Raw genomic sequence first — 21671 nt, 5'->3', positions numbered from 1 at the left:
AAGTAAAGCAAAGTCATCTTTATCGCTGGACTGGACCCTTTTAGATCACAGGTGTTGGCTTTCAGATTAAAGCCTATGTTTGATACCACTGGTATAAACTGTATTGCTTTTTGTTTTATTGGCCCTGGTAATTTCGCTTTTTTACTGATTAATTGCTGAAACACTAACATCTACTGCATTTAACGATAGATTTAGCGATCTTAGATAGAAAAACATGTTTTTGTATGGTTTAGATATAATAAACTACTCATCAAAAAGACATGCTGAAAGGGATAGCAGGGATAGCAGAGTAGGTAGAGTTGTTGCCCCATGATCGGAAGGTCAGGGGTTCAACTTCACTGAACGGCTAACTTGAGGTACCCCTGAGCAAGGTACTGTTCACCCACTGCTTCACTGGGTGAATGGGTTAAATGCAGAGGAGTAATTTCCCTACGGGGACTAACACCTACACATTTTGTAAGAAAAACAACAGAACCATACATTCATCTATACCTTAAATAAAACACATACGTGTTTAATGAATGTGTGGATTTGACTTGGCCTCCAAACACTCCAGATCCCAATCCAAGGCTCATTCAACTGAAGCCTTGCCACACTGACCACACTGAAAAGCCAGATATTTCCTACAGGAGCAAAAGCAGAGCTAAATGGAGTCCATAGATGCTGGATTTTAATTAGGTCACTGATTGCTCACTTGATTATTAGGCTATAAAAAGTACAAATTGATTCTGTTTTGTTCATTTGTTCCAAGTGGCTAAACAGTCCATCAGTAAACCAGGTGAGAGTTGGAACGCAGGTCACAGAACAGTCTGCCAACAAAGTTTTTAAATTTTGGAGTATCAGGATATAATTTGTCATTTGTTTTTAACTGATAACTTCAGTATTTATTATTTTTGTTGCTAAGGAAGACAGTCATGATCAAAACCTCACCCCACACTTAACCACACTCCAAAGTCTCCATATGTCTTTGTTCGCAGGGTTTATTTCGCCACAACATGTAAGATTTGTGCATGTGTGCGGCACACTCATTCACACACACATACAGTTCGCGAGCTATATGAGATAAGACATACAGAATACCAAAATGAACTGCTTTAACATAGCCAGCTGTTTCATTGTCCTCCGCAGCCTCTATCTGTTTCTCTTTCTTGCTTGTCCTCTGAAACAATCTGCATAGTGTGGCTGGAAGAACGGAGGCGTTGTTGTGGTTGAATGGAGGAAAAGCAGAGGGGTGAAGGGGTGGAGAGGGAGATGGTCCAGCTGTGGGGGAACAAGACAACACAACGGCATCTCACATGTGGGGGAACGGGGGGCGGGGTGGGCGTCAAGGCAGCGGGGGCTGCACACAGTGGCATTGTTATAAGGGGGAGGGGGGGTGGGTGGGATGCAGCTGATAAGGTTGAGAGAAATGGATCATTCCTTCAAATCCTCCCCTTGGGAAGCTTTGACACAAAACACTCCTGTTGCTGCTCGTTTAAGCTCAGGAATTCAAAAAGAAGTCGTTTAAACCACGAAACTGACTCCAGGTCAAAGTTTCACAAATGTTTTTATTACATGAAATGAGTGAGAAAATGTTTATTTTGGGGATCATAAATCATCTCCTGCTGAAAGCGAACTTTAAACTGTGCTGATCAAGTTCCGGACTGGCCCTCTCTGAGCTGCGTGCTGTTTGTGATCATGGAAAAAAATATGTTTTCTCAGTCTAGTCAGTTCTGTTTATTTTTTTCCCCAAAATAACAAATTATAGATTTAGTTTAGAGATTATAATATGATTAACAGTACCTGCCAGCCCACTATTAGAAAGAGTAAATCATTATGATTCTGTAAAAGGTTTTACACACAGAAAAATAAAGTGGCAAAAATAAAATGACAACAGATTTGTTTAAAGTTATTGCCCATAACTTGTTTAGGAGCATTATAACACTGAAACAAAATAAATAAAAATAAGATCTAGTTAAAGGAAATAATCAGTTGTTTTGTAAAGGGATAGTGAAACTAAAAGAAAACTCCAAGTTAAAACAAAATAATGATAATAAGAGTGAAGCAATGCCAAATTCATATTGAAACTATCTGTAAAGACAGACCACAGAGTATCTGGGTCCTCACAGAAACTTTAAAGTTTTTTCCTTTTTTTTCTCCTGGGATGTTCGCAGCAGCACATCCCTCACCTGCCTCAGCTCCTCTCCTCCGACTCTGCTGCTCACATCCTGTCTGAGAGGGAGAGGCAAAGGAGGAAGAGACTCAACCTGAGGGAGTCAACTTTAACCCTTTTTAATTCTTTTCTAACTTTTCATTTAACCGTCGACTTTTTCTCCCAGTGTCCCCCAGGAGGCTGCAGATCGCTTTTAAGAACGCAAACCAAACATTACTATGAAGCGTGTGGGAGCTGAAGGGAAGGCGCGACTAAAGGGACGTTTCTAATGATTTTCTTACAGAGACTTTTAGTGACAATTTAATTGAAAAAAAACCCCAAATCGACCGAGATTAAAGCTTTAAAGTTATATTCAGCTGAAACGGCGAAGAACATACAGAATATTAATCCAGTTCCAAGGTTTGATTATTTGAACAGGAGGAAAGAAGTTCTTCGCAAACGGTGGATTGAAGCGCAAGTAGAAAAAAAGTCGCGATAATTGTAAATTAGAGTCCGGGATGTTTGTGTGAATGTTTCCCCGATCCGAATTGATTTCGTTCGGAAAAGGGGAGACTTTCATGGATTTTTTATGTGGGACCCGCTAGGATGGACCAGGACGTGGTAGATGAAACAGAAGCGTTACAGAGATTTTTTGAAGGTAAGACTTTCTGATTATTATAAAGTTTCTTCTTAAAACTTCAGAGAAAAGTGGTCTTTTTAAATTTATATAACCCGACCTTACTTCTAGAAAACTGCATTTCGTGAAGAAAATAAGCGCCGATCTGTTTTTGAATATTTCTTTTTGTTAATTCCACTTTTACGCACAGCATCAGTGTGAAAAACCCCTCCGCTGTTTTAATTTACCGGATACGGCAGGTGGTTAACATGAGATGATAGACTGGGTGGTCATATGAGAAAGTTTCTCTTTCACAGTAAATGTTTCCTATATGCTGCCCTCCTAAAAAATAATACTTATATTGTTAAAATTCAGGAGGGTTAACGGGTTCGGGGAGAGTGGGTCGGTGGGTGAGGAGGTGGGGGCAAAAGTGCTGGTGATGGGGAACAGATCAAGTAAAACTGGGAATCCTAAGAGCAAAAAATGAGTTGGAGGAGGGTGGGGTTGAGGGTTGAAAGGGTAGGAATTCAAGTGAAGATAAATGTTGTGTTTTGTAAATGTGCTGCAGGCACGGTGTGTGTGTTGTTGGTGTTAGAGACGCGATCATCATGTTGCAAACAAATGTGTCACGTTAGCCAGCAGTTATGCTGCAAGGCTTTGGACAAAATCAGTCTTCAGACTTGTATTTCGTGTAATTTCAGCAGGTAGACTTTATTTTTCTAAACTGATGTTTCTCTTTGTTTGGTTTCTGCTGTGACGTTGACGTCCTCGGTTGAGCTGCCTGTCTTGAGTTCAATTATTCAGTCGCAATTTGAGTAATTGCCTGACTTCATGAGCCTTTTTTCTTCTCTGAAATTTCTCATCACATGTGGCACAAGAAAACCCCATTATTCAAATTACAAGAGTTTCCCTGTGTATTGAGTGACTGTGTAATTTGTGTAAATAATAAAAGAACAACGAAGACCAAAAAAAAAAAAGAAACACAACAGAAGGAAAAAAAAAATAAGTCAACATAACAAATTCACACTTTACCAATTTGTTTGTTTGTTTTTTAATTGAATAAATAACTTTTCCAGGGAGCGTCAGGTGCACATATACAAAAACACTCTACATGACAAGTTATCTGTGAAGAGGCTTAGCACTTTATTATAGTACACACTTAGTGCTGACTTAAATATACACAGCCATCCATGACTGTCAGAGGTTTCTCGCCATTCTGAGAGGAATTTAGTGTGTTTACATTCTTGCTTTGGGAGTAAGAGAGATGTTCTTACTTTGGCTTTATTTCAGCCGCTCTCGCTTGGGCTAAAATGTCAACTTGTCCATGAGAAGTATAAAGTACGTGCTTATTGTCCTCTTTCTCCTAACTACCCCTTATGATTTTGATGCCACAAGTGTTCGTCTGATATTGAATTGAAGATTTGACTTTAAAGTGGAGTGAAAGTCGAAAATCTGCAAATCTGAATACATGAGATAATTAAGCTGGGGTCTTTCAGTCATGCCTGAAACACAAACAGACGTGCACGCACACACACAGCTCTATAATGGATTTCAGCACCAGGTAAACTGTTGTAATGGTGAAATATGTATACATTCACTTTAATGTACATTCCTGACATAGCCCTGGTAGCTGTTAAATGCAATGAGGTGAGACTGGTGTTTCTCCTCGGGTATTTGGCCTCTCGCTCTCTTTCTCTCTGACTCCATTAGAGTGACAGTTAGCAGACAGGGCGAGGAGGTGAGATAGTGCAGGCTCAGGGTGGAGAGAAACTGGCTGGGTTGAGGGAAAACCCAACGAAAGCACCAACCCCCTCAAAACTTGACCTTCTCCTCTCTGACTCACTATAGTGACTCGAAGTCGAGCCGTGTGTGAGCGCAACGTTTAACAGTAACATTTGTTGCTGTTGTCTTGGGTTTCTCCATCAGGTAAACAAACGATTGGTTGAATCATCTGTGTGAGATTTTCCAGCCTCAAAAAATGAGTTCGAAATATGGTGGGGAGGAAAAAAAGTGTGGATCCAGTTGACGTTACAAGGCGTGTTAGCGGGCCTGTGTAGCTGCACCTACACAGAGGAATCAGTGACGCCTACCTTACTCATCAAATCATTTTTTGTAAAATATTTTCCCAATTAAAAGATTCATTACTTTCTTTTCAAAATGACACAAAGAGCCAGCACAATCACACAAAGATATCCAGTCTACAGTCACAAAAAATAAAGAAACCCAGCAAGTTCACACAGTTAACAAGCTGGAACCTTGGAACAAAAGGGCACAAATGATGAAGTGATATAAAAATATTGCTAATGAATGCTGCTGGCTTTCCAGGCACTTGGTTACAAATCAGTTTCATCACTTTCAAACGTACCCATGCAGATGGAGGATGCTGTTATTTCTGTACCTGCCAGAAATAATGAAATAATGAAAACAAAAAAACAATCTTTGAGCCTATAACCACTTAACAAGTCTAAAGGTGGATTAATAATTTTCTTGGTTCAAGAGCAATCCATGACCTGGGTTACTAAGTCCCGCAGTACTCCCACAGTCACGGTGAATAATGGATAAGAAGGCTGTCACTTAGATGGTTCCTCTGATTCATGGATTTAGCAATGAAATGCTGGTTGAGGAGTTTATTGTTTTTGAGCAGCCAGGCTTACTGCGCTTACAAGTGGGTTCTATTTTTCATTGTCCCGCCCCACTCCCTTCACTTCAAACTGCCATCCCACTAATCCTCAGGTAGCGAATGTTGTTTACGGCTCCACTCAACATCAGGAGATTAAGTTCATGTTTGTGTGCAATAATTTGCAGGCAGGTAACAGATAGTGTTAACAGAACAAATTTGCTGTGAAGACTCTGCTTCTTATTGGATGTTTAGACTGCATCTTCCATATTTGATTAGTAAGCAATAACTGAGGTCTTCTTTACTTCTCTGTGTCTAAACGCGTTATCATAAGAAAACCTTTTTTTTTCATCGTCTGCTACACGTTGCTCCGCATCTTATCTTTATTCCTCTATTTTTTTCCCCTTTTCAGCGTCTTCTCCCTCTTTGTTTCGCCATGCTCTGTAGCTCTGTCTTGCACTGACCCTCGACCTCACAGTTGCAGTGTTTCGCTGCTTTCCAGCCTCTCTCTCTGTGTCCCGGTCCCAGCCGTGTTACTCCTATAATCTCCTGAGCCAGGTCCACCGGTGCGACCAGTGCTTGTATGCGACAAGGGCTGTGTGTGGTAGCCTGGTACAGCCCTTTCTCATGACTGGGAAATAATCCTCATTATAACAGCCTTTCTCACACACACACACGTGAACATATACACAGTATGACACACACACACATTTAGGTACTCTAATCTACGGCTTTCAGGTCTGCAGGAGAAAGGTTTTTTAGCCCGAGTAGGGAAACATGTGAAAAATAGACAGGAATTGTTCTTCTCATCTTCTGTTTCAGGTGTTTTCAACTCAAGGACTTCAACATGCTTTGGCTACGTGCAGGTACTCTGAGCCGCTCTGTCCGCTCTGTTTCTGTCTAGATTCAACTTGTTAGTCTGCACCCAATGAGGGGGCTTTCTGTTCATCTCACTCAATAATATCTGTGTCCAAGGGATGCTCTGCACTCTTTTAATGGTAACTCTGTCATGTTAACAAATAGAGAAGACCAGTAACCTTAGAGTTATGTCCAGCTAGTCTAACGCCTTCTACTGATGATTTCACACATTAACTGTAATCTGTAGGTGCTATCCCCATGTCTCTAGTTTGAGCTGCATTTTTGAGAGCAGCTGAGTTATTGTTAGGCTGTGCGCGTGGATGAAATTGACATTATCTGAATGCATCAGGTTTTTTTATAGATTTTTACGGGGAGGGGGCTAGTTCAAATGGGACGGTGAAAAACAGATAAATAGAGAACCTTTTTGTTAAAAGCAGGCTTATATATCAATGAAATCCCAAATCCAGACTCTAGCAATCAATACTTTCTACAAATATAACTTTAATGCTCGTTAAAAATTTTTTTTTTTTAGGTTTTTTTTACTGTAATTATTATTGTTGGTTAATCGTGCGTTGTGTTCTTGGTGTGCGTATGTGCGGCCAAGTTCACTGTAGTCCAACTGTTTGCTAATCAGGTGGACTTTGTTCACTCTTAGTTAAGATACTCACTAAGTGTTTAATTATTAACATGTTCATGCAAGCGCATGCAAATCTCATTTGGATGCGAAAATCAATAACGTTTAGAAAATTTGTTGAAGATTAGAATTGTTTTTTTTGTTTGCTTTTTTTCTTAACTGTCATTAACCTTGATAATAGTTTACATATGTGTCCTCCAATTGGAAGTGGTGCCCTTGAGCCCTCCGTTTAGGGAAAAAGGAGGGAAAAACTGAGGAGGAATCTCTGTTCAAGGATCTAGATGTTGCATGTAATGGAAAAACAGTCCAGTCGATTCACACTGTTGATGATAAATGTATAGTTTGGAAAGATGTTAAGACCGTGACCCAAGAGGATGATGAGTAACCTTGATGTGGTGCCAAAAACAAAACACCTGAGTAACATGACACTTTAACTGAAGAGGTCATGTGACTCGGGATTCTAACTTCATGATGCTTTGACTTAGCACAACCTCAGCCAAGGCCACTGTCCTATTTTACACAGGGAAGTGATGCCGATGCAGCTTGGGAGGTATAATTTAAAAAAAAAAAAAAAATGGAAAGAAAATTTTAATTTGTGCGTTTAACCAAATGCTATGAGTGAAACTGTGATTAACAAGCTCTCCCACACTCAGTCCTCTGTCTTTACAAGCAAGGCATTGAAATGGTGGCAAAACACACACACTCATGAGCATAAAAACAAGTGCGTGTTCACATGTGCACGCGTATGCGTACTCACACAGGCACACACACACATACATCCCTCTCAGCCCCTAATCTCTCAAAGGGCGAGTCTGTATCGAAGTTGGACTGACAATCACTTCACTGTTCCTCACTGAGCACAGCTGGACAACGAAAAACATGGAGGACAGGGAAATGTATACATCCAGTTCACAACAACTGAAGAGAAAGCGATTTAATAATCGGTGCATTTTTTATTAGTAGTAAAACACAAAGTGATGGGGTAAAGTTGCAACAGTGAAAGTGTATTCCAATTCCTGACATCCTTGTCTGACGATAACTGAACTTTACTCTTGCTTTAGCCCCAATATTTAGACCTGTGCTGTTGTACTGGTGTCTCTATCGGGTGTCCAGTCTTTATTTAAGTCACAGTCGTTGTATCAGGTTTGAATCGCATGTTGCAAAGATTTTACTCTTACCTTCTTCTCAACACAGTGATAAATGGAGCTAACTGTGATTTTCCATTTATTTTCTAAAGTCGCTGCTTATATGGACAAACAAGGTTGAAACATATAGCTCCCTTTAACCCTGTGAGATTTCACTGTTTAGCTGTTCTTCCACTGCTTTACTGTTAACTGGACTGCTGCAACACTTATGGTGTTGTCAGCTGGAGCAGATAGCTGTTTTTTGTTCTGTTTTTTAACACAAAGACTTTCAGTGAAAGTGGAGGAACTAAAGAGTTGGTAGAGACCAAAACAGAAAGAGAGCAAATATTAGCTCTACATTATCTAACCGGCCACAATGATTTTTCAAATTGCCCACAAGCTTTTGCTATGCCACCCTAAAAGCTGACATTATCCAACTATTGTATTCCTGAACTATTTAAATTTCTGCTGAGTGAAAAAGAAATCTAATAACTGCAGATTTAAGTAATTGAAGTCCATAAATGTTATGTTAGAGACAAAGGCATAATTCAATAAATACATTTAAGTCGCATCTCTGTTTGGTAGGGATCGGTTTCTACTGGGCAGAAAGATGGTCTGTCTCATATTTTCCCTTCAGTTTTCCTCTCTGTTTTTCCGCTATAGCTAGAACCCTTAGACATTAAACTTGCATTCTGCCCATCCTGCCCCCCTCTCTCCCCTTTCTCCTTAGCCTCCATCTATCTGCCCTCCCCTCTCCCTCTATCTCTCAATTTTTTCTTATCAGTCCTGCCAGCTCAAATTTACTGCCTCTTTGGGTGGGGTGCACATCTGGATCTTATTTAAGGGGAACCATCCTGCTTTTCTCCCTTTGCACTGGCATGTATTAGGAGACATTCACCATCTGTTTCTTCCCAGTGAAAACAAGACAGTTTACATCATAAATAGTGCACCATAAGGATTTATGATGTCAAACTGTCGAATTTTATTTGATTAGCTTGAGACCAGCGGTTTAGTCTGTTGCCTTAATGATTAAGACTTGTAACTTTTTTTTTTTGCTGTACACTTTGGGGTTTTTATTCAAAATACAATGTTGTCTAATAAACTGTCTGTGGTGATGAGTCAAAATGTTTAAAGTGGGTTCAGAGAAACTGTGGCACGAGTACTATAAAGCGACCTTTTCGTTTGGTTTCAGGTAAACTGAACGAAGTTAGTAGATGTTTTTATTTTAAAAGGAAAGTGAGAAACATTTTCCAATGTTAACACAAAAATTCCTTGCATTCCCAACTGAGTAGCTGCTTAATCTATCAGAGGAAGAGTATGTGTGAGTGTGTGTGTGTGTGTGTGTGTGGGGGGGGGGGGGGGGGTGAAAGAAAGAGAGAGAATGAGCAAGAGAAAGAAAGTCTGAGGTTCACTGACCACCCACTATACCAGCCCCCCTCCCAACCACACTGTGCCCAGCACAGTTTGGGACAATTTTAGTGACAGCTTTAGCGAAAGTCTCACCTTCGTGTAACACTCGAGATGAATGTTCTGTTTGACATAGTAAATGCCAGTTTTTATAACCTGGTTTACTCTTTTCTAAATATATCCATAAGAATGTGCTCGTCCTACATATTGGCATTTTAAAGATTAGGTGGGGTCATGTGTTTGGGATTTGTGAGGCTTTGCCTCTCAAAGGGTAAAAATGCCGCAGGGTTGGAATAAGGATTTGGAAATGATTGAAAATGTGTTTCTAACTCACCTTTAAGATGAACTTAAATTTCAACAAAGAAGAAAAATACTGACAATAAAATCCTGCAGTCATACTCAAACAAGTGTATGCCCAAAATTTTGATTGTGTGTAAATTTTCCATGTAATTTCATTACAGAAGTACAATATTAAACATTCAATTTAATGCAGTCTGGTTAAATTAAATTGACTTGATTTGTACACATTCAGTTTGCATTAAAGATTAATTATTTAAACAAATAAACCTTTGATTTTATATGCTTAAGCAAAATTAGAATTTTTCCCTGTTTAGGAAAAAAAAAAATTCTAAGGATTTTGTCCAAGGTTGAAACGGTGACGTAAAGTGATTCCAGTTGCTTTGTGTAAGATTAGAAACATGCTATCCATTTACCATTCCAGTCTATATGTGTAACCACTTAGTGGCACTGAATCATAAGCATGTAATGATAACTACCAGATCCTAGTTGCTCACTCCTGAAATGATGATGTTTAAATTGTTTAAAAGCCAATCACAGCTCTTCTTTTTCCACGATTTTCAATTATATGTTCAAGAAAACATAACGACCTTTTAATCCATGAATGTGTTGATATCACATGCTCTACTGAGTTTATAATATGTTTTAATGTTCGTTTTGTGTTATGTTTTTAGATAGGGAATGGTTACAACACAGGCTTATGTGGAAACCGCAACTCTCGTGGCACTGAGTGAAGTTGCTGAAAGACTCCTTTTGCTAATCCCCAGATGCTCTCTATCTCCCCTCCATGTTCCCAACCCTGCCTTCACCACAGGTCATGATATTACCAGCTCTCTGGAACCAGCCAACATCGACACCAGTATCCTGGAAGAGTACATCAGCAAGGAGGACGATAGTGCTGACATGTCAGTAGGGACTCTGAACCAACCCAGCAACGTCAAAACAACATCCGCCAACCACATCAGATCATGTTGTTACAAAGGAATTTGTTTTTCCTGATAAGGCTAATCCTTTTTTCTTCTTCTTTTCTCCCAGCTGTTTCTCAGAGGTCCACAGCACCCCAGGACCAAATTATTCATCTCCCCAAGCAGGAGTGTCCTCCTCTGGAGGGTTGGTGTGTGGTGTGAGCCCCCCTATTCCACTACGCCAAGGAGCCCCTCCACCTGGGCCCCCTAGCTGCCAGAACGCCTACCCCCCAGGTCCATCGCTGGGCCTCCGACACGGCTACCCCTGTCTGGCACAGCAACAGCAGCAGCAACACCAGCAACAGCAGCAGGCTCACGTCAAACCTGAGCACAGGGGCCATTACGCTCCAGGGTGAGCACAATAGCATGGTGTTAGATGGATAGAGGTACAGGGAGGACACAAAACATAACGTGAGTTGATGAAAAGGAGTGCAGATCCTAGATGCTCTTGGCACCTCACAACCTACAGCTCCATTATGCAATCAATACTTAATCAAGCGTCATTTGAACAAATAAAGCTTCAGATGCTCAAGAGGGGGAGGGAGACTGATAACAGCCAGAGAGAAAGAGAGTCAAATTACGTCCTGCAAAAAAAATTCAGACACACACATCTCGTGTAAAGGGCTTGTACATGAGAGTGATCCCAGGTTCTGCCTTAGATATAATGGCAGTTGGAAAACAAGAAGAATGCATGGGGACGATTTCTAGCACGGTAGAATTTTAAATATAGCTCTGATTATAAAATCTTGCTATTGTTAGTTTGTGAGGGTAACATCTACTACCTTATTTGTTTTTATATTTGTTTATTAGGACACTACCTGAGTCACCCCCAGACTCCAGCTCAGAACCGTACTCTCCCCAACAGGTGAATGGTGAGTAACAAGTGTTTTTTCTCTCTCCTTAAAAAGAGAAAAGTCAAACGAGCTCCAATAATAAGGAAAAGAAGTGGTGCTTTAAATCAAAGAAAGTGGGAGAAAATATGAAAGGTTTACACAGGTTAAACTTCTCTGAGTCAATATCTGTTAGTCATCAGTTTGGTGTGTTTGAACAAGCAGAAACTCGAGTTCATTTGCAAACAATTCGATACCTAACAAGGCACTAAAGGAAGCTGGGGTCTGGTATTTATTAATGTTTTAATATTCTACATTTTCTGAACACGTTCATTTCAGGTGCACTTTTCAGTTCAGCGTACAAGCTGAATACCGGCCGTGCCCAAAGTCACATTTCTATGCCGCTCAAACACCTGTGTTGGTATTAGTGAAAAAGGTGTGGAATGGTGTTATCTGATGGGCACCCCTTCAGTTTGAAACAATAGAAAAAGACCTTTAGCCAAGGTTGGAGGACAGCAGAATAAACTACAGAAAGAAATGCAAAACAGGAGGATTGATATGTAGGAGGAAATTTACATTCTGAGTGTGAAAAAGGAGCCACAAGGGCCGACAGTTTGTAGAACAATGTAACCATAATTCTCCTTTCCCAATGGGTTTTTTTTAGATCCTCACATGATCAGGACCATGACTCCAGAGAACATGTGCCACATGACTCCAACGCCGCCTCTCCCACCACACGGGCACTATCCCAGCATGCATCGGGACATGTACCTGAAGCCTGAGCCCATGATATCCCAGTACGCCATTGGACCGGCTGCAAGCGGAAGTGGAGACATGCAGCAGACGCAGATGCTTCATCAGTTACTTCAGCACCCTCAGGGTCAAGAGTGAGTCATGACGATGCACAGGGTTGAGGAGTTGGGGGGGATTGCGTTGCCCAGAGAGAATGATGGCTAATCTTTACAATTTCTTTCTCTCACAGCAGCGTTCCTGCTCATCAAGCAAAGAAGAGGAAGCACTCTGACTCTCCCAACAGCACCCTGAATTCCCAAATCCTCACAGGTATCATCAAACAAGAACCAGGTAGGCAGGCATCTTCTTTTCCCCCCTTCCTCACCTCCTCTACTTCACCTTCTCTCCACTGCCCTTAAACTCTAACACAGATATAGACGCTTACAGAACAGATATGAACATTATTAACAGTCCTTGGTCACCCTTTAATAGCCCACATTTCAAACTGTTTTTCACAGGTTTAATGCAGGATGCAGACAATGCCTACCTGGACCCAAATTATCAGTGCATTAAGTGGCAACCTCACCAGCAGAACAAGTGGACGCTGCTATATGATGCCAACTGCAAAGAGCTGTGGGTGGAAGTTCACTTGCACACGTTGTAATGTTTATTTGGAACGAAAAGAGCAGAAATGCCCCCACAGAGGCTCAAAAATGAGAGGAGTCTTAATTAGTTAAATGGATAATGTGAACAAAGTGTATAGCGGGAGTGCCAAAGGAATAGGAGTGTTGCAAAAAAGGCCTCTAAATTCCTCAGTGGTGAGCTGTGCGGGGGAGTGACGAGCACAGGGTTTCGGCTTAGAAAGGCAACGTGAGGAGGGGGTATAGGGAAAAAAATTAGCGTGCACCTTCTTATGCACTCACAGTGCCAAAATAAAAAGAAGTATAGGTAGGGAGGAGGGTTAGAATGAACTCACTAGACCTTTCAGATATGTTATCAAAACCACCTGGTTGACCATCACAACTTTTAGAACACCATGCCTACTTAAAACAGAGAAGAAAGACAAAGAAAGAGTCTTTTCATTTATTATGAAGTTCTTTTTTTTATTCAGATCTTTTAGGAATCTCAAATACGTACACCAATTTTATTAGGCTACAGTGTAATTGATTTAAAATTAATGTTAAGGACAGATAAATCCACGTGCATGTCTTTATCTTTAGTGATAAAAATACGGAAACTATGAAGTTTCCTGTGTGTTCCTAGTGTTAAGATGCTTTCTCTTTCCCTGCTTTTAGCCCGATGCCAACCTACCGTGTTGACGCTGACAAAGGCTTCAACTTCTCCTTAGCTGATGATGCTTTTGTTTGCCAGAAGAAGAACCATTTTCAGGTCACGGTATACATCGGCATGCTTGGAGATCCCAAGTATGTCAAGACAAGCGAAGGACTGCAGCCCATTGATTGTTTTTATCTCAAACTTAATGGAGTAAAGGTGAAGGCAACATCGAGGCAGCAGTATTGTAACTGGCTATAGTATTTATTAGTTCTGTAGTATATTGACTGCATGGGTTATTTCTGCCTTCACTGCCAGGTGGAAGCCATGAATCAGTCCATCAGTGTGGAGCAGTCGCAGTCCGACCGCAGCAAGAGACCTTTCAAGCCAGTCCTGTGAGTTTGAGGTTTTTAATTGAGAAACAGTAAATAGCTGTAGTGGTTTTGTTTTTTCATTTTTAAATAATCTCTTGATTTTTGTCTCTTTCAGTGTCACTTTGCCTTCAGATCAGGTCACTAAGGTCACAGTGGGACGGCTCCATTTTAGCGAGACCACAGCAAATAACATGAGAAAGAAGGGCAAGCCAAACCCTGATCAGAGGTGAAAAGCCACTGCACGTAAAAATACCACACGCTTTGCTCACAGGCCAAGTTCGGGTAGTCACATCTACCTCGGATTATTCTGCCTTTCCAGGTATTTCATGCTGGTGGTGGCGCTCCATGCACAGTCCCACAATCAGAGCTACACTGTGGCTGCTCATGTGTCTGAGAGGATCATCGTCAGGGTAACGTCTGGCCATGTCTGTCTGCTTCCTACAACAATCATATCCCTTGTGAATGTGACACCTTACTCTTTGTCTGCTATGCACACCTTTCTGTAATACACTATTTCTCACATCATCTTCTCTCTTTTCTGTTCTTTCCATTAGTTTTATCTGCATGCCTGTAATCTTCATTACACCTCAAATACTTTTGTTTAGAAGAGTTCATATTATGAAACAAAGCGCATTGTTACTGTCTTGTAACAACTGTATATCTTTTTTAAAAACCTACTATTCATGAACTAAGTACAACAGTCTGGATTTATGCTTGCATTTTAAATTCATCACGTTTTATATCTTTTGAATGTATCTAAAATGTTAAAATCCCCAAATTTTGAAATCAATTGTTTTTGCTGGACAGTGACAGTGTTGTCATTAACCTACTCAGATAGCAATATTTGCTTACAATGTGGTTCTCTTGTGGTTCACGTTTAGCCTTTACTGACAGTGATGAGCATTGCTATCTCAATTCAGCCACACCTTAAACAGTAACCCTCATTTCATTATATTTTGCTTCCAAAGAGACAGACTTTCTTGTAATTTTTTAAAAGTGGTTGTTATGACGCTCCCACACTCATGAAAGCCATGGCTTGCTGTTGATTGGCTGCCATGGGAGAACCATCAGCTAATGCAGGGTACCTGTGTCTTGCAGGCTATAAAAGCTGGCCCAGATGAACTGCTCAGTCTCTCTTCTACTCCACCTGACACAACCTATTGATGAAGTTTTGATTAGGTTATGTTTATTACATCATTTTATATTTTAATATATTTAAACTCTCTCCTTATCACCTACTTTTACCCAGTTTGTGACAGTGGTCTTGAGCATTCTTATGACATTGGCTTTTTTCCCCCCTCATTTTTGTTCGAGTCTTTGTACCTGATATTTTCAGAATAATATATTTTTTTTGTAAAGCCACACACATACCTATAACGTGTTAAAAAAAATCACCTAACTGAAGGGAAGATCCGGTGGTGTGTCAATTTTAAATTGTATCTTTAGGCACTCACTACCAAACAGATCATTTGTTTCTATTTCTTCACTCAATTTTACAAAAAATGCCAAAAATAACATAGTTTGATGGGGTTAAAATAACATTTTTGCACCAACAAGGTGATTTCCACAGAGCACAAAAACTTGGCACATCTCAGCATGGTGTGGAGCGTGTTCTTAAAAATGTATGAAAACTGGACAATTGTAGGACAAAACAATAAGTTGCAGGTCTCGAGCATATAAACAGCGTCTTAAAGTCATGTCCTTAAAAAATATACTGATCCATCTACTGTTTACTAAAGCCTGACCAGAAATGACCCCAGTAAAAAGATGTCAAGAAGCCTTCTTAGGAAAGGGAAGCTGGGAGAAAAGGTTGAGGTACGCTAAACTACACAAGACCTGGACTAAAAATCAATGGCAACAGGTCTGATGGAGTGGTGAATCTTTAAATCTTCAGCAATATGTTCCAAACTCATGGTTTGGGGCTGCATTTCAGAAAGCGGTGTTGGGGAACTTGTCAAAATTGATGGAAGTATGAATCCAGAAATCTCTCTGATTTTGATCTGCCATGCAATACCATCTAGAAAGCCTCTGACTTGCTTCTTTTTTCAGCATGACCACGATCACAGTCTGTCATGAATCGACCTCCCCAGAGTCTGAATCTCAGTATTATTGAAGCAGAATGGGTCCATCTTGACAGAGAGCAAAAATATAAAAAATGAGGGGTGGCTTGAGACTTTTGCACAACACTGTATATGAGCCAGACCGTAGGCACATCAGGCCATTACAACATTTGACACTGATATAATTGACTTATAAGTGGCAAAGGTAATCCTGACATATCTAATATGTATGCTATCTGGGTAGATTTGTAAAGCATATGATTACAAAGTATGATAGCAAATATTAGAAGAGCTTTTTGACTGTGACACGTACATTTGCTTATTGTTAGACAATGACTTATTAAACACTAAATAAGCTTGTCTGCTTTCTTGCAAAAAGCAAGATGAGAAGATGTTACACATCTCTGCACGGTAATGCCGGTTAGCTTAGCTTAGCCTAGCATAGCAGCAATACAGAACTGGAACAGCTCAGTTACTTTTGGTTGTTTGTATGATGTGTTGCCTGCCCATGTAAACAAATGAAAAGTGTTTATAGTTGTAAGGCAGAGTCATCATTTTATAATGACTCACTTAGAAAACGTCTGCTTGGATCTTCTTATCTTGTTTGTGGGAAAGCAAATAAGCATATATTCCTAAATGTCAACCTGTTTTTTGGAGCATTGCATCTATCTTTAAAAAAAGCTTTTTTTATTATAACATTTTCAAAATCCCAATCACACGTTTTCTTTGTATCTCCTTCTTTGCTTCTCTGCGACAGGCATCCAACCCAGGCCAGTTTGAAAGCGACAACGAGGTGCTGTGGCAGCGTGGACAACTGCCAGACTCCGTCTACCACCACGGGAGAGTCGGTGTCAATACAGACAGACCGGACGAGGCCCTCGTTGTCCATGGCAACCTGAAGGTCATGGGCTCCCTTGTGCACCCATCTGACATCAGGGCCAAAGAAAATGTCCAGGAGGTCAGGATGGCACTCACAGTACATGTGTGCCTCAAAACTCTCAGCGTGTCATTGTGTGTTTTCAGGACACCATCGTGAATCATGCCATCCAAGTCATGTCATGTTGTATTCTTCATCTGCAACGTTAGCGTTGTGTTTTCATACCATCTGCACATTCTGTCTGCGTGTAGGTCGACACCACAGACAATTTAAAACGGATTTCTCAGATGAGGCTGGTCCATTATCAATACAAGCCTGAGTTTGCTGCCACCGTGGGCATAGAGAACACTGCAGAGACTGGTAACAACTTCCTAAAAAAAACTGTACAAGTTTAAATCTTGCATTTCAGCATCTCATTTGTTTGTGCAGTATATCATGCTATCATCTCAATGTCTTCATTTAGTATAAGTCCATTGTTAAGTATATCCTGCATTAATCTGTGAGGGCTTGCTTGGTGTATCCTTCTGCAGGAGTGATTGCTCAAGAGGTTCAACAAATTTTGCCTGAGGCAGTGAAAGAGGGGGGTGATGTGGTGTGTGCAAATGGAGAAACTATTTCCAACCTATTAGTTGTCAACAAGGTAATGAAAGTTCAGGCATGCATACAGTACCGTGCTCAAAGTCATTACCATCAACTCTGATTGCTTCCTCTAATTTCAAAGGAGCGTATCTTTATGGAGAACGTCGGAGCGGTGAAGGAGCTGTGTAAGCTGACGGACAACCTGGAGACTCGTATCGATGAGCTGGAGCGTTGGAGCCGCAAACTGGCCAAACTGCGTCGCTTTGACAGCATGAAGAGCACCGTGAGCGGGGGCACGGTCAGGTAAGAAAAATTCATTTACACATTATCACACAATGACAGTATGACCGTAAAGGTTAAAGAAATTACTTGTGTTTTTCTTGTTAATGTAGCCAGTCAGGAAGTTATTTTAGCAGGACAGGAAGTGGCCCACTAAAGAAAAAGACAGTCAACCCAGGAAGCAAGGTGCGTGATGATACTAGTGTTTTCTTTTCTCCCTTCGTTATTGTTGTTATTGTTCTGTTTTTGAAGTAAAATGTGCTCATTTAATTACATCTGATCTGCTTATTGCAGAATTTACCTCCAGATCAGGGCTGCATCAGTCAGAAGTTCATGCAGGGAACCATCCTGGCACTGGTTGTGGTCATGGCTTTCAGGTTAGAGGAGATAATGTGTTTGGTGAGGGGACATTAAACCCTAGACTATATTTAAAAGATGGAAATAGACACCATTTATCATCCATTTGTTCAAGCCCCAACTTTATGCCTCAAGTTGAGAATTTTGGCTGTTTTTTTCCCCTTTTTCTAAACATCACAAGCAAGTGGTGGATCTCTCTGAAAAATGCATGCTCTTATTACAGTGATTTAATACGCCATACCTTAAAGTATACTTCGCTTTGTCATGTATTTTACTCTAAAAGTATTTCACTCAAACCAAATAAGACTGAATCAAAACAGAGTTGAAACTACCAACTGAGATGATAAACTCAAAATGTTTACCAAGTTCATAAATTAAGTGAGAAAAAGAGCTATTTTCTGATAAATTTCTATGTAACTGTACTTCTTGCTGCAACAAAAGGAGTCGCCCCCTGCTGACCATTATAAACAATGCGAATGTTTTTAAACCAGTCAAACAGCAGATGCAACGCCCATCTTTTTTATATTGTCTATGAGTGGGCCAATAAAAAACGGATACATGATATGATGATGTTGATTTATTGGATCTTTATTTGTCCACAGTGTCATTTCCATGTCTGTCCTTTATGTACTCACTCTTCACCACAGAGGAGATGTCACTGAGAAAGATGGGTATGTGTTTTTAACACACAAACACCTTGTAGTAAAATGAAATTCATTTTTCACTTCTTTGTTAATGCCTTTCTATATAATCTGTCCCTGCTTTCTGTAGCTATGTTCCTTCCTGTGTTCTCTACATCTCTTGGATGCCCATCTTCACTGCCACTATAACTGTCTGTCCACCTGTCTGCCCATGGTACACAATCAACACCCAGTCCTACTACTCAAATTTCCTGATCTGCTCTTTCAGTCTTATCTTTGATTGCTTAGTAGGGCGTTTCTTTTGTTCTGTCTGAAAGGAGATCATGAGTCACATATCTAAGCATTCTTAAACTGTCTTTTACATTAAGTGTATCATTACTTGAACTAAACCATGTCCTCCTCCTGTACCAATGAATCTGATGCAGGTCAAGAGCTGAAGTGGGATCTTCCCGCAAGGGTCCAGATACTCCATTGTCCACTACCCTTGCACCAGGTGAGTGGAGGCTCTTATCAAATGACCACGCGGGATCAACTTTCACTGTTAAGTAGTAGTGTGAGTAGTTTTGCTTATCTGATTTCATTCTGTTTCCTCAAAACTCCTGCAGCTTGCTGTTCAACCACAGCCATAAACAACCAATCAGCTGCTGTTTCAACAATGAGTAACAACCAATCCACACCAGGTATCAAAGTCTCTGGTAATGTGAAAAAAGTCTTGTTTCTGAATGTCCATACACATTTATTATTTCTCCCTCTCTAGCTTTTAGCAGCCTAGTTCCTACACCCGGCCTGATTAACAAGAAGGCCAAGTCCAGACTAATGGACAAAGATCACAACAGAAACCGTCTGAGTCACACATCAGCACCCATTTATTTTGCCAAGTCCAAAAGGCCGAGCCCTGAAGAGACGGATGGAGCGGGAGCCATCAACCGTCTTCCTGGTGGGCAGCATCCACTGCCACGCAGACAACGCAGCCTGCACACAAAGGGTAAAAATCACAGCCCAGCCAGAGCACTTTCTTGACACGCATAATATGCAGTATGCAAACACAGTAAAGCCTTTTGTTTGACGATGGCAAACAAAAATTGTCTGCATGCTGTACAAAGGAATGCTATTAGTTTAGCGTCTAATGCTATTTTATTCCCTCTTTTTTTCAGGAGTGAAATCGTCTCCCTCTCTCAGTAGCTTATATATCATGGAGACAAACCAAGAAATCAAACTGCAAAACTGTGCAACAGCCAAAAGCTGCAGGTAAACACACAAAGGTTACTCTAATGTAGAGTTATGTGTACATTTTCACTATGAAAAACAAGTAAACACTAAAAAGAAAGAAACAAGAACAGTTTTATTGTGCCTTGGATGTTTTTGAACCCTATTGTAGGGATTTATTTTTTTTTTTTTTTGCTAACATGGCTGGAGTTGGGAATATGGTCACTATCAACCCAGTATCGCTTCATCATCTGGAGTGTTACGTTATCAGTGCATTACAACTTTGCATTATTAATGTTGCATGTTAATGCACCTTTTCTCTGTCTCATCTCTAGCTACACGGTATCACTTCATGGAAAAAGAAATTCCTCCATGTCACAAATCACGTTACACATGACGTGAGTACGCAAACGCCATCTGCAATAACAATAGCAAAGTTTTGATTTATAAACAAATGAATTCATAGTAATGTTTTACGTTTCCTAGAAAGACTTGTGGGGTTTGGTACTAACTACAAACTAATGGATGGAACTACTGTAGCTGCTTTCTCATGAAATAATTTCTCATATATTAAGCTTCAAATTGCACATTTACATTTTCAACGTTCAACATGCGAGATATTGTTGGGAGATTATCAGGAAATAAAAGACCAAGATAAAATAAAGCTTTACCAACACAGGTCTACAAACAGCTTGTGGGTACGACAATGTGGAGCCACCAAGGGACGTTTATGCCCCAACCACACAGAAACACAGCTCTATAATGAACAGAGTACATCAACAAAGGTACTTAATGGCATTTATATATTCCTCATCTCTCATATAATGAAAATATTTTTCATTGTTTTGTCAGTTGATGCTGCCCTAATTATATAATACTGATATTATACAAAATATTTCCTACATTACTGTAATTTTCTCATTTTTTGAATGAGATATTCCTATGTTCTTTCTGCTTCTCTCTAAGGGGACTCATCACTTGTGGTCGGTGCCTGTGCTGCCTTACCAGGACATCACCTATCACTTTCGTGTCTCCCTGTCTGTGAGTAACCTGGTCCTCCAAAACATACAGTCATCATGGATGCTCTTCTGCGTTCTGTAATCTGTTCATGGTTGTTTTGGTAAAGTCAGAAGTGAGTAATAAATTCTGTTTTTCTTACACTCTTTTTTGTTAACAGAGTGACAGAGTGAGCTGTGACACTGAAGGAAAATCTACACCGTACTCTGACTACCATTTTCTCATAGAAAGCAGCTGCGTGTGAGGAAGCAGATGATGCATCCCAGTCCCTTTACAGTATACCATATTTCTCCATTTGTATGCGGTTATGATGGGATCAAGTTTTGTCTAATTATTGTACATTATTTTAAAGATATTCAAACAGAGCAAATGATTTACTGTACCACCACTGTAGTCCCTTTCATATGTATATGCATTAAGACATCTCCTTTTGCTGTGATCACTGGAGTTTGAAACACTGTATATGACTTTTTTTTCTGTTGATGACTGAAACTGAAAACTGTGTCGTACCACTGTTAACTGCTAATGTAAAAGTAACGCACTTAGTTCATAGCTCAACAATTTTTATTTTTTAAATTTGTTACTCGTCACTATGTCTTCCATTCCTAATATAAGCCGTAACATTGTTTTTAGCAGAATTTTCTAAATCAAGTCCAGGCTACGATGTTACAACAGAAGGCACTGCAAACATACACTATGGATCTGTATGTACAACAAAACCAGTCACAACTGGTTTGGAAGAATACTTTTCAATACTTTTATACACTGGAGAGGAGATCTGCTGAAGGCCACGGTAAA

General features: G+C 40.2%; 1 protein-coding gene across 1 annotated transcript; it reads left to right on the top strand.

Moving 5' to 3' along the window:
* The first annotated feature begins 2343 nt into the window (after positions 1 to 2343).
* myrf (myelin regulatory factor) lies at positions 2344 to 21265 on the top strand. The gene is made up of 26 exons (XM_085357505.1): positions 2344 to 2789; positions 10499 to 10589; positions 10720 to 11001; positions 11460 to 11521; positions 12144 to 12366; positions 12462 to 12562; positions 12730 to 12844; positions 13507 to 13702; positions 13802 to 13878; positions 13973 to 14083; positions 14177 to 14267; positions 16675 to 16875; positions 17046 to 17154; positions 17325 to 17434; positions 17516 to 17676; positions 17766 to 17838; positions 17947 to 18029; positions 18612 to 18680; positions 19076 to 19143; positions 19256 to 19330; positions 19408 to 19635; positions 19805 to 19898; positions 20192 to 20254; positions 20536 to 20641; positions 20823 to 20897; positions 21034 to 21265. The coding sequence occupies exons 1-26, from the start codon at positions 2738 to 2740 to the stop codon at positions 21115 to 21117; spliced, it is 3000 nt and encodes a 999-aa protein (XP_085213631.1). The 5' UTR covers positions 2344 to 2737; the 3' UTR covers positions 21118 to 21265.
* The last annotated feature ends 406 nt before the right edge of the window (positions 21266 to 21671 follow it).

Source organism: Diplotaxodon limnothrissa, linkage group LG7, assembly GCF_057381915.1.
Source record: "Diplotaxodon limnothrissa isolate DT_005_m linkage group LG7, D_limnothrissa_male_GT1.1, whole genome shotgun sequence".
Taxonomy (NCBI): Eukaryota; Metazoa; Chordata; class Actinopteri; order Cichliformes; family Cichlidae; genus Diplotaxodon; species Diplotaxodon limnothrissa.
The sequence above is the reverse complement of the archived record's forward strand: the minus strand, read 5'-3'. Positions and strand labels throughout refer to the sequence as shown.